This window comes from Dromiciops gliroides, chromosome 4 (genome assembly GCF_019393635.1).
Source record: "Dromiciops gliroides isolate mDroGli1 chromosome 4, mDroGli1.pri, whole genome shotgun sequence".
NCBI classification, from domain to species: domain Eukaryota; kingdom Metazoa; phylum Chordata; class Mammalia; order Microbiotheria; family Microbiotheriidae; genus Dromiciops; species Dromiciops gliroides.
Genome location: NC_057864.1, coordinates 214,813,089 through 214,826,876, shown reverse-complemented (window position 1 = coordinate 214,826,876; position 13,788 = coordinate 214,813,089). Strand labels below are relative to the sequence as shown.

General features: G+C 42.9%; 1 protein-coding gene across 1 annotated transcript; it reads right to left on the bottom strand.

The window, feature by feature from the left end:
• Positions 1–9,107: 9,107 nt before the first annotated feature.
• On the bottom strand, positions 9,108–13,250 carry ACTG1 (actin gamma 1). The gene is made up of 6 exons (XM_043962755.1): positions 13,093–13,250; positions 11,591–11,724; positions 11,231–11,470; positions 10,501–10,939; positions 10,195–10,376; positions 9,108–10,076 (listed from the first exon to the last, which is right to left on the bottom strand). The coding sequence occupies exons 2-6, from the start codon at positions 11,711–11,713 to the stop codon at positions 9,933–9,935; spliced, it is 1,128 nt and encodes a 375-aa protein (XP_043818690.1). The 5' UTR covers positions 11,714–11,724; positions 13,093–13,250; the 3' UTR covers positions 9,108–9,932.
• Between the last annotated feature and the right edge of the window lie 538 nt (positions 13,251–13,788).

Genomic DNA, 13,788 nt, shown 5'->3' with positions numbered 1-13,788 from the left:
GGGATGGCTAAACAAGTTGTGGTATATGAATGTATAGGAATTCTATTGTGCTATAAGAAATGATCAGGCAGATTTCAGAAAAACATTAAAAGATTTACATGAACTGATGCTAAGTGAGCAGAACCAGGAGAACATCATATACAGTAATAACAATGTATGATGATCAACTGCGATAAACTTAGCTCTTTCAAGCAATTCATTCATCTAAGACAATGCCAAAACACTCATGATGGAAAATGTTCTCCACATTCAGAAAAAGAACTATGGTGTCTGAATGCAGATTGAAACATACTATTTTTACTTTTGCTGGTTTTTTTGTCGCTGTTGTTATTTTTTCTTTCTTGTGTTTTTTTCCTTTTGTTCTGATTCTTTCACAACATGACTAATGTGGAAATAAATTTAACATGATTGTAATTTATAACCTATATCAGATTGCTTGCTCTCTTGGGGAGGAGGGAGGGAAGAGAGGGAGGTAGAAAAATTTGGAACTCAAAATTTTACAAAAATGAATGTTAAAAACTATCTTGGGGCAACTAGGTGGCGAAGTGGATAGAGCACCAGCCCTGGAGTCAGGAGTACCTGAGTTCAAATCCGGCCTCAGACACTTAACACTTACTAGCTGTGTGACCCTGGGCAAGTCACTTAACCCCAATTGCCTCACTAAAAAAAAAAAACAAAAAAAAAAAACCCAAACTATCTTTACATGTAATTGGAAAAAATAAAATAAAATACTATTTTTAAAAGGGCTTTGTTTTTATTTTCCCAATGGGGCAGAATGGGGGAGAAGATAGGGGCCCCCCCAAAAAAGATCATTAAAGGATTTTTTGATACACAGAAGAGAACAAAAGGAAGGCCGAAAAGAATCACAGATGAGCAGGATAGCTTTGAGAGTTATATCTTTTGATATATTGCTTGCCTTCTCAATGGGTGGGGGAGGAGTGAGTAGGAGGCAGAAAATTTGTAATTTAAAATTCTATAAAATTAATGTTAAAATGAATTAATTAAAAATATATGGGGCAGCTAGGTGGCACAGTGGATAGAGCACCGGCCCTGGAGTCAGGAGTACCTGAGTTCAAATCCGGCCTCAGACACTTAACACTAACTAGCTGTGTGACCCTGGGCAAGTCACTTAACCCCCATTGCCTCACTAATATATATATATATATATAAGGGGGGGCAGCTAGATGGCGCAGTAGATAAAGCACCAAGCCCTGGAGTCAGAGGTACCTGAGTTCAAATCCGACCTCCGACACTTAGCACTTACTAGCTGTGTGACCCTGGGCAAGTCACTTAACCCCAACTGCCTCACCAAAAAAAAAATATATATATATATATATATATATATATATATATATATAAGGGGCAGCTAGGTGGCACAGTGGATAGAGTACCGGCCCTGGATTCAGGAGTATCTGAGTTCAAATCCAGCCTCAGACACTTAACACTTACTAGCTGTGAGACCCTGAGCAAGTCACTTAACCCTAATTGCCTTACCAATATATATATATATATATATATAATATATATATATATAAAATAAAGTTATATGTTGAATTAATTATACATTTATATAAAGGGGCAAGATGAGGATGGTAGAGACCTGAAATTACTTCCTGTGTACTGTTTTGCTGTGTATACAGAAATACCCTCAAAATTTTTTGTTTCATTTAGAACAAAAAGTACTTTTTAAAAAATGTAAATGTTGGGGAAGAGGTGTTGTATTCAAGAAACAGAAATGCCATTGTGCTCATAGTTTAGGGACTTTTTAGGACCTGGCTACGGGGTCTTTATGTTAGAGTAATTCTCATCCAGCTGTTTCCACTCCAGCTAATCATCAGGGCTGTCAGAACTATCTCCATAGCAATGGATGGGGATGTCACTAGCAGACTACATTGGCTTGTGGTGGGAAACAAGCCAGAGACACCGTGAAAATAAACCTCTTGGTCAGCCTCCAGTTGTAGGTCACAAAAGCAGAAACAGAAGGGAAAAGGAACCCTATAGTGTAAACAGGGTTAAAACTGACCTAGAGAGGGGGTAGCTAGGTGGCACAGTGGATAAAGCCCCAGCCCTGGATTCAGGAAGACCTGAGTTCAAGTCCACCCTCGGACACTTGACACTTATTAGCAGTGTGACCTCGGGCAAGTCACTTAACCCTCATTACCCCACCAAAAAAAAAAAAAAAAACTGACCCAGAAATCAAAAGAGTAGATTTCTGGTCCCAACTACGTCCATCTAACTCACAGAGTCCCCTGCTTTGGCCAAGTTCTTTCCCCTTTCTGGGCCTTAGCCCCTTAGTACACATGCAAAGTGCTTAGGAATCCTACCTACTGAGAGAAGGATTGCATCTACTTGGCCCCATGGCCAAGTTCCTCCATTGGACATCCAGAGCTAACATGACTTCAAAAAAGTAAAGGACAGGGATAGGCTTTGCATTCCCATTTGAAAACCAAATCTGACCCCAGTAAGTGAGCAATCATCTCCTGAAGAACCTTTCCTCAAGCTCCTTCTCCAAAAGTGAACCTTGAGATGGGTATCAAAGACCTGGGGCGGGGATACCTCCCAGCCTGCCACATGGTGAAGGAGCGGCTGTGGAACACAGCAAAGGCAGGGCTTGAAGACCGTCTCTAGAGCTCAGAGTAGGTGGGATGGACTCAGGGATTTACCAGCTCTAACCAGGAGCTGGTTGTTAAATTTTTCATGCACATTTACACCTCAAAAATTGGCAGACCTACATATCAGAGCTGGCTTTAGTGTTTTGTGAATTGATGAGACTTAAGGAAGTGATGGAGATTGTTCTCGATCTCCAAAGACAGAACTGATGAACTCTGCCTGTGGATTAAAGCATGATTTATTTTAAATTTTATTTTTCTTGGTTTTGTGTGTGGGTGTATCTATCTTCTTTTGCAACATGGCTAAAAATATGGAAATATATTTTTGTATGACCTCACATATAGAATTGATATTGCTTTCTTAATTGGGGTGGGGAGGGGGTCAGAGGGAGGTCAGTGAGGGCAGTAGAAAATGTGGAACTCAAAATTTTTAAAAATGAATTTAAGGAGGGCAGCTAGGTGGCGCAGTGGATAAAGCACCGGCCCTGGATTCAGGAATACCTGAGTTCAAATCCGGCTTCAGACACATGACACTTACTAGCTGTGTGACTTTGGGCAAGTCACTTAACCCCCATTGCCCTGCAAAAAAAAAAAAAGAAGAATTTAAGGGGACAGCTAGGTGGTGCAGTGGATAAAGCATAAAGCACCAGTCCTGGATTCAGGAGGACCGGAGTTCAAATCTGGTCTCAGACACTTGACATTTACTAGCTGTGCAACCCTGGGCAAGTCACTTAACCCCAATTGCCTCACAAAAAAAAAAAGAAAGAAAGAAAGAAAAGAAAAATGAATTAAAAAAATTTTACACGTATTTGGGAAATATTTAACAAACTATTATATATTTTTCAAAGTGATAAAATGTTAATGTTGTCAATTAAGCTGAAAAGTGTGCCCTGAATACATTTCCCCCCAGAGAAACATCATTTAACAGCACATTTAGCAGCACCCCCCTGGATGGTATGGTCAGGGAAGAGACAGAGGGCTATTATAAAACAGAAACAGATCTATCACTTATGTTATGGGAAATAAGGTTAGTGTAAGAACTTCTGGATAGGGGGCAGCTAGATGGCACAGTGGATAAAGCACTGGACCTGGATTCAGGAGGACCAGAGTTCCAATCTGGCCTCAGACACTTGACACTTAGTAGCTGTGTGACCCTGGGCAAGTCACTTAACCCTCATCGCCCTGCAAAAAAAAAAAAAAAAGACTGGATACAGAGGCAGCTAAGTAGTACAATGGATAGAGCACCAGCCCTGGCATCAAGAGGATGTGAGTTCAAATCCTACACTTAGCTGTCTGACCCTGGGTAAGTCACAACCCCGATTGCCTCAAAACAAAAAGAGAGCTTCTGGGCAGGTAGTGAACATATCTGCTTTTTCCTTGAGATAGTTTCTAGGCTTCTGCCATCACAGAGGAGACCAGTGGTCAACATTTTGTTGGGACAAAAATCTAAAGATAATCAGTGAGGATTTAACAATCTAAATTAACATAAGTAATCTGTGAGTATGTAACAGAATGTGAAAAACCAGAAACCCAGAATTCAGTACCATCTCTGACCTCAGCTTTATGAAATCACTTCACCTTTTTAACTGTTTCCTCATCTAAAGAATGGGGGCCTCAAGACATCTTGCACAGGATTGTGAGGAAAGTATTTTTTCAAACCTTAACAACACCACATAAATGTGAGCTGGTATCATCCTGTCTATTACCATATTTCAGAACAAAGAATAAGGATGCTAGTGACAATACCGGCTTACATTTATAAAGAGTTTGGGGGTATTTTCTCATTTGATGGTTACAGTGAGTAACCCTGTGAGGTAGGGAGTGCAAGAATTGTTATCCCTATTTTCTAGAAGAAGAAATTTCTGAGGTACCACCTCATAACTATCAGATTGGCTAATATGACAAAAAATGGAAATTATAAATGTTGGAGAAGATGTAGGAAAATTGGGACACTGGTGCATTGTTGGTAGAGTTGTGAACTGATCCAACCATCCCAGAGAGCAATTTGCAACTATGTCTGAAGGGCAATTTAACTGTAGTTACCCTGGGATCCAGCAATACCACTAGTAGGCCTGTATCCCCAAGAGACTGTAAAAAAAGGAAAAGGACCCACATGTACAAAAATATTTATAGCCGCTCTTTTTATGGTGGCAAAGAATTGGACATTGAGGAGATTGAGGAAGGGCTGAACAAGTCGTGGTATATGAATAAATGGAAGACTATTGTGTTATAAGATGAGCAGGCAGATTTCAGAAAAACCTTGAAAGACATATGAACTGATGCTAAGTGAGCAGAACCAGGAGAACATCATATACAGTAACAACATCATTGTATGATGATCAACTATGATTGACTTAGCTCCTCTCAGCAATACAATGATCCAAGACAAGTCCAAAAGACTCATGATGGAAAATGCTCTCCACCTTCAGAACCATGGAGTCTGAATGCAGATTGAAGCGTGTTATTTTCATTTTTTTGTGTGTGTGGTTTTTCCCTTTTGTTCTGTTTCTTCTTTCACAACACGACTAATGGAAATATGTTTAATGTGATTGCACATGTATAACCTATATCAGATTGTTTGCCATCTTGGGGAGTGGGAATGGGAGGGAGGGGGAAAATATATATAGAGAGAGAAGAGAAAACAAAGACTCAGAGATGTTAGGCATATTGCCAAACAAGGACACATAGCTAGCAAGTGATAGAGCTGTCTAGACTTAAGAAAGCATTAATGAGGGGGCAGCTAGGTGGCACAGTGGATAAAGCACCAGCCTTGGATTCAGGAGGACCTGAGTTCAAATCCAGCCTCAGACATTTGACACTAGTTGTGTGACCCTAGGCAAGTCACTTAGCCCTCACTACCCTGCAAAAACAAAAAAACAAACAAAAAGCATTAATGATGCATATTAAAAATGTCACTATGCATTTTCAGAGAGCTAGTTGTTGAACAATGCTATCAGCATGCTCCTGGGTATTGGTGATTGATTACTTGGCATTGTGGGTATTACCCATACATGGCAAGGTTTAGGGCTCATATCTTGGGTATCCAGCTTCATCTTTACCCCCTGTTCAAGCCTGTTCTTAGATCTCTCACTTGTTCCATGAACAGTTTGAGATCTGGCTTTATTCTTTCACATCTTGTTCAAAAGACCTGATGAGTCATACTTGCTAGCTATGTGACCTTGGGCCACTCAATCTCCCAGATGTTTTTTCATCTGTAAAATGGTGACAATGACAATATCAACACATTCCTTTAGCATTTTAAGGTTAATAAAGCACTCTCTTAACAACCACCTTGTGAATAGGCAGTTAATATTGGCATTGCTTCACAAGTTGGGGGGAACAAATGAGGTAATGATATGGGTAAAGTGTTTTATAAATGCAAGCTCTGATTATGCTGAATCCTTGTGTTTGCCTCAGTGACCGTGCATAAATTTTTAAGAGGACAGGGACCAGTACCTGCAGTGTTCTTGGTACGGAACAAAGCCCAGTGCCATGAGTATTGGGCAGTGACTTCTTGGGTTCTTGGATAGTGATGTATGATTTTTCCTATGTCTAAACTTTTTTTTTTTTTTTTTGCGGGGCAATGGGGATTAAGTGACTTGCCCAAGGTCACACAGCTAGTAAGTGTCTGAGGCTGGATCTGAACTCAGGTACTCCTGAATCCAGGGTCGGTGCTTTATCCACTGTGCTACCTAGCTGCCCCAACTATGTCTAAACTTTTGATGATTCTACCACTCCAACCAACCCAAGAGTCATGTGCAAGTCAAAAAAAAAAAAAAGGCGCTATGCTATAAAGCTTGAGATCTGCACTGATGGAGGCTAACATACGAATGAGATCACATATCCTGAAGAATGCAAGTTTGCATTATCAAATACACTAAGATTCTCGAATTTTTTTCCTCCCCACTGTTGCTATGAAGTACGTTACTTCACAGGATGAGAGAGCCACAAATCTGAAATTACATCAGGTTAAAAGACGAGTGATGAGATTGCTTTGATTTACTGAAAAGTTCAGCTGGTCCTGAGGTTCTTGGGGATACACCAGAAAATGCTTTTTAGCACTAAAATCATAGGATCTCTAAAACTAGGATCATAACTTCAGAACTGAGATATGAAATCAGCTCCTTTAACTCCATATCCAACAATCTTTCTTCCTCTGTACCATGCTTTCTCTCAAAATCTTGTTTCTACTAGTGAAAACCAAAACAGAACAGTGTGATGCAGAAAGCACCTCTTACCTCCAAGTATTGTCATTCATCTGCTCCAGGGAAGGGAGCTAGGGTTCTTCTTCAAAGTTTCTGATTGTGTTCTTTAAGTTGATAAACTGCCAACTTGGTGAGGTTGGTTTTCTCTTTCCAAGTCCCCCTAGAAAATTCCCACCCCTCTTCTCAAAGCCAAGCACATCACTCACTAAGCAAATACTCTGCCTGGACATACAAATGCACCATTTCACAGTATATTTACACATCTAAGACAATTTTGCAAAACCTAACTTGGTCACCAATTAGTTACTCTAAGCATTGTTATTACTTCTCATTTGGTGGTGAACAATTCCCCATTCTACCTTCTCTTCCCATCTGTTTCCTGGAAATGAATTCTTTTTTGGTGCAATGATCAACATGAATACATTCTACCTAGGAGGTTAAGAAAACTACATCATATCCTGTAATACTGTTTATCCTGGAAGAGATTGAGCCAAAGACCACTGTGGGTAGAAGTTGCCAATACAAATTTCTGCAATGGATGCCTTCAGCTTATTTACTTTTGACATCTGTTTGCTGTCTCCAAAGAGAGGTAAAAAGACGGTCATTGTTTTTCTATTGGTCTGAAACTTTGCTATGCTTTAAAAATACAAACCGAATTTGTTATTTCATGTCCAGCTCCCACATGGGTTTGATTATTCTTTAATAAAATTTGTAGTTGACCCTTCCTTTTTCTTAGGCAAGCAGCCCATCCAAGTTGGAATTCAGACTTTACTGACCCAGCCATAAATAGCTTAATAGCGGTTAAGTTGTTAGGCCCAACTTAGAATCCACCCTGACATTTTTGTTCCATTGACACCCAGCATTGCAACTGGCTGCCTGTATTTGCAGATTACCTTGGAATGTTATCCACCTTCCAGTCATTCAGTTTTGCAGATACTACTTCCCAAAAAAAATCACTGGGTAAAGGTAGGGGGAAGAGTATTCCAAAATGACAATGATATAAAAGGGAACAATTGGGGGGATGGGAGAATCTAAATCCATTGCTTTCTTCAGATCTACACTATCTCTCCCACTTTTTTTTTTTTTTTTGCCCTTGAGACCTGTTTTTTTTTATACCACTTACTACTTCCCAAATATGGTCAGGACTGCAGACTCACAAATATTTGTAGATATTTAATTGGCAACCGCCACTGAGCCACATATTATTTTGAAAGCAAGATTCTCCATCTTTTAAAGTCAAGCAATTTCAGCTTGAGCCAGGTTAAAGTTTTAACTTTGCAAAAAAACCAAACCCAATGCTTAATTAGCTCGTCTTGATTGTGAACAATACTTGTGTAGCATGCATTCACCAGTTACCTAACAGCATTTTTACCCTAGTTAATTTTTGCTATTCCTCTCGAGTTAAGAGTATGAATTTTATGGCACCTCAAATATTCCTATACCCAAATTCAGTAGTAGGCTTCCGCCAGTCGAGGACGACCATGGATCAGCACCTTGAAGTGCCACAGGCCAGTGTGGCTGTGCAGTGAGAGCTGCAGCTCCTGCACCCAAATTCAGTAAAAACTACACCTATCCCCTGAAATCCTATAAACACAGCAGCACTTTTTGTTAACTAGAAACAAATTCAGAGAAATTTCTGATTGGAGTAACTTAAGCAGAACCAGTACTATATAAAAGAACTCACTATGGTAAAGAAAAACACTTTGAAAATCCTCAAGATAGATCCATGGGAATTTTGTTCTATTAAGCTCATTTATTCCAAGTGCGCAGTTAGTATAGATCAAGGACAAAGGGAATTTTCTGTCTGGTTTGCTTTTTAAAAAATCAGTAACGTGGCAATTAGAGCATTTTTTTGGTTACATTCTTATTTAATGTAGATTTTTTGGGGGGGTCTTGAGCTTACCACTATCCATTAAGTTACATTTTAGCTTACCTTTTGTTTAAAGTTTTGTCATGACTTTTTAGTTCACACAACTTCCTCCCAAATCCTAAATTGTGATACTCAATAATTGCTCTCTAGGTTAGATTTTAATTTGGTAATTTCCCAAAGTACTCATGGTTATTCAGGTACTTTAAGACAATACTAGATTGACTTTTTACCATCTTGGGGATTTTTCATTCTATTCTCATTGCTAGGCTTTATTCGATGAGAAGATAAGGAGCTCACCTCCTTAAACTCTGCCTTAAGTTACTTTTCTCTGTAGGTCTTAGCATATTAGTTTTATGTAGATGAGTGATTCTGCAAACTTGTACCCAGCAACTTACAGCTTTAACAAAAAACAAAACACTTGTATTCAGTTTACTTGCAGCACTTTTATTTTTCCTTACACAATGACGTGTTGGGCATTACAATTCTCAACTCTTAGGATGACTTACAAATTTTGGTATTCTACTGTCATGTGAGAACATTAAGGCAACGTACAAAAATCTTACATAAATTAACTAGATGCACAAATTTACAGGTTGTAAATGCAAACTTTTTGCAACTCAAGGTTGAGTAACTTAGCCCCATGACATTGGGGGAAAACAGTGGGTTAAGAAAAAAAAAAAAACAAAACCTGGTTCCTAAGGCTTGGATTCAATATGTATTCCTGCTAGGATTGTGGCAAGATGTAACACAATTTAATAAACTTACCAGCCTTAGGAGAGAAATTCTGCAAGTCAGCTCTTTTAGATGCTGGAAATCTGACCTTTAGATACCCTGTACAGATCTAATGCTTTATAGAACTAAACTGTACAGCTGTTTGAGTGTTAACCAGCCAGATAACTATATTGCCATATTATCAGGTCAATTCTCTATAGAAGTTAACTCTTACCTGCCAAAATGAAGTGACCTGTATCAGGGTTTAGATCAAAGATATGTACAAGGTATGCTAAAATGTACACCAAGGGAACAACTGTTAACTTGAATACGAGGTCAAATCAGTAACGGTTCAACAATCTAAAAAGTGCTGATATTTGTCTAATATCAGATACAAACTTCCCCAAGGACAAGTTTCTTTTCAAAGAAGGCTTATTCCAGTTTCATGAGGCTAACATGAGGTGTATATTTGCCAGGGCAAATTTTTACTTTGTGAATACTCATGCAGCAAATGCGTAGCATTTGCTAGCAGTCCATTTAGAAGCATTTGCGATGGACAATGGATGGGCCAGATTCATCATACTCCTGCTTGCTGATCCACATCTGCTGGAAGGTGGAGAGAGAAGCCAGGATAGAGCCACCAATCCAGACGGAATACTTACGTTCAGGGGGAGCAATGATCTGAAGAGAAAAAAAAACAAAAATATTTAGTTGAGTATTTTCATAAAATTGCCTTCGGAAATAACACAGCCCATTTACTTAAAGGTAAAGATGATGATGGGACAATGCATATGATTACCTTAATTTTCATTGTGCTAGGTGCCAGGGCTGTGATTTCTTTTTGCATTCTGTCAGCAATACCAGGGTACATGGTAGTACCACCAGACAATACTGTGTTGGCATACAGATCCTTTCGGATATCAACATCACACTTCATGATAGAATTGAAAGTGGTCTCATGAATACCACAGGATTCCATACCTAAAAGACAAAAACCAAATGTTTACTACACCTCTAGTTTTATAATCCAGGGCTCATAATATTTTACTAAGTCTACTAAAGGGGAATGATCACCTATTTCAAATTATTTCCCCAAAATACCTACCCAGGAAGGATGGCTGGAAGAGGGCCTCTGGACACCTGAACCTCTCATTGCCAATGGTGATCACCTGACCATCAGGAAGCTCATAGCTCTTCTCCAGGGAAGAGGATGAAGCAGCAGTGGCCATCTCCTGCTCGAAGTCCAGGGCAACATAGCACAGCTTCTCCTTGATGTCACGAACAATTTCCCTTTCAGCTGTGGTAGTGAAGCTGTACCCTCTTTCTGTCAGTATCTTCATGAGGTAGTCTGTCAGGTCACGGCCAGCCAAATCCAGACGAAGGATGGCATGGGGAAGGGCATAACCCTCGTAGATGGGCACAGTGTGGGTGACACCATCACCAGAGTCCATAACAATACCAGTGGTACGACCAGAGGCATACAGAGACAACACAGCCTGAATAGCAACATACATGGCTGGGGTGTTGAAGGTCTCAAACATGATCTGGAAATAAAAAAAGGTCTAATTTAGTCAAGTTCAAGAACACCAATTAATCCATGCTTCACACACACACCACATGCCAACATGCAACAAATTAGATGTGTGGAAAAAAAAAAGAAAAGCAAGAATGCAGGCAGAAACACAAAGAAGAAACCTTGAGACTTCAGGGAAGAAATGCCAGGAGAGGTACAGAACCCTGGAAATATTGAAAGAAAAACTTGGGTTTTAGAATTAACAAAAAAGGGTTTATATAACAGATGGTGTTGATGCTTCAAAAGAATGGACTGTAAATACCTGTGTCATCTTCTCTCTGTTGGCCTTAGGGTTTAAGGGAGCTTCTGTAAGCAGAACAGGGTGTTCCTCAGGGGCAACACGAAGCTCATTGTAGAAGGTATGATGCCAGATTTTCTCCATGTCATCCCAGTTGGTAACAATGCCATGTTCAATAGGATACTTCAGAGTCAGGATACCTCTCTTGCTCTGGGCCTCATCACCAACATAACTGTCCTTCTGCCCCATACCTACCATGACACCCTGTGTTGTTTTAAAAGAAAAGAGAAAGCAATTAAATTCACTAAGATCTTCACACAAGCGCCAATTAAATTTCTTTCAGTATTTTTAAGTGAAATGGAATCAAGGGTACTTTTTCCTGACCTGGTGTCTTGGGCGTCCAACAATGGAGGGGAACACAGCCCGAGGAGCATCGTCCCCAGCAAAGCCAGCTTTGCACATGCCAGAGCCATTGTCAATGACAAGAGCAGCGATTTCTTCTTCCATTTTTGTTCAATCTGTTCAAGACAAAGAAAAAAAATTTAAGATTTAGTAATAATCTTACCATTACTTGATAATAACTCATAGTCAACTTACCAAATCAACCATTTTCTTTTAAACCCTAATCACCTTAACCAACTATTAGCTGAACTGCTTCACTTGCCTCCACCCTAATTCCAGGCATATAAAAGCATGCCTTGGATGAGGACTTACAGGTGACATGCTCCATCCCCAGACCCGGGGAGCCATTTAAAATAACTAGGGCACAGCCGCCCCACTCTCCCTCCCAAGGAAGGAGTCAATCCTCTACACTGCGCTACTGCATTGCAGCCCCTCCTCTCCCCCGGTGAGCTCATCACTAGCATCACCTAAGGCTCCTCTCAGCTGCCAGATGCCCGCCCCGGACTCCGCCTAATGCGCAGAAAGCCCACCACGTTAAGGCCCCCCCCCTTATTGGGCGGGGGGAGAGGAATCCCATCCATCTCTCACAGAATTCCACGCAAACCGGCCCGAGCACCCCTCCCCCCACTGGGTGGTTCTCGCTTTGTTTCACTTCGGGGATGGAGGGAGCGGGTGGGGGCGAGGGCCGGAGTCTGGCGCCCCTACCGAACAATACAACAGCTTCGCCTCTTCGGTCCCCACCCAGTAGAATGCACAATGCACGCGCCCCCGCCAGCTGGCAGCGAGGCAACGGGCTGGCGCGAGGGGCACCCACGTCATCGACCCGACCCCCACGGGGCCCGCGCGCAGCCGCCCTGCCCCACCCCCCACCACTCCCCAACGGACGCGCGCTCACTTCCGCCGGAACCCCGTCCCCTCTTCTACCTGCCCCACCCCCCCAGCCTTCTGAGGCCGTTTGAAATTTTCCTTTCAGACTCTCTGCCCCCCCCAACCCCGTCCTATCCCCGTTGGGCCTAGCCCCTCCTGACCACGCCCACCTGCTCCAGCGGCCGGGGGCGCGCGGCGAGGGTCATTATCGCACCCTTGTCCCAGATAACAGACTCCCCCTTGCGGCGCGCCCCCCCTTCTCACTGGGCTAGGCGGGCGCGCGCGGCCCCAGGAAGGGCGGGCGGGGGGGAGGGGAGGTAGTTAACCTCCGATGGGGCGCGCGCCTCTCGGCTCAATAACGAACGCCGAGGTCGGGCCTGGCCCGCCCGAAGGACGGGCACAGCCAAGGGCTGAGAGGAAGTGGGGGAGAAGGAAACACCCAAGGAACGAAGCCTCTTCCCACCGTCCGTCTCCCAAAGCGAGAGATGAAGGCTGGGTAAGGGGGGGATCGAGAAGGTAGGGAGGCATCATAAGGCAGAGCCCCGCCTGTCCGGCCCCCCAGCCCCGGCTAAGTTAGCCCTTTCTCCTCAACGCTGAAAAGCCCCCGAGTTGCTTACCTGAGGCTGCGCACCGTCCCAGTCAGAGAATCGAGAGCCGGGGGGAAGGGAGGGGGGCAAGTAAGGGGGACCGTCCAAAGTAGCCTACAAGTGCTGCCGGCTACCTCTGAGTGAGACCGTGCTCGACCTCCCCCGCCGGTATTTAAAGGGCGAGCGAGGCACGAGCGCGCGGCGGCGGCGCGCGCAGCCCTAGAACATGGCCATATATGGAGATCTTTCCGAAACACGAGCGTCCATTGGGCTGCCCTGCCGGGGCACGTGGGGCCGCCGCCACCAGACTCCGCCCCTTCACTCCCCACCTTCCCATTCCCCCCTCCTTTTTTTCCTCCACCCTTCCCCCAACCTCCACCCGGCTCCCACCCCCCACCCCCTTCTCCTCCTGCATACAGCAAATGGGGAGGGATGGGGGTGGGAGCTGCGGCCTGGAATGTCAGGAGGAACCTGCAAAAGGTTCGAAATCGAGCCCGACCCCCTCCCGATACTGCACCTAGGGAAGCCTAATAATAAATAAATGGGGAGTCGGAGCGGGGTAAAAATCCCTCTAGGAAGCCCCTTTTTACACCCCCTCTAGGTGACAGTTCTTGCTCCTGCCCTCAGAGTCTGCAATAAATGAGAGGAGAAGAAGGAAGGATTGGAGTAACCCCCCTCCAAGAACCGTGAGGTGGACCCCCCAAATGTTAGTAACGTAGCTTCCAG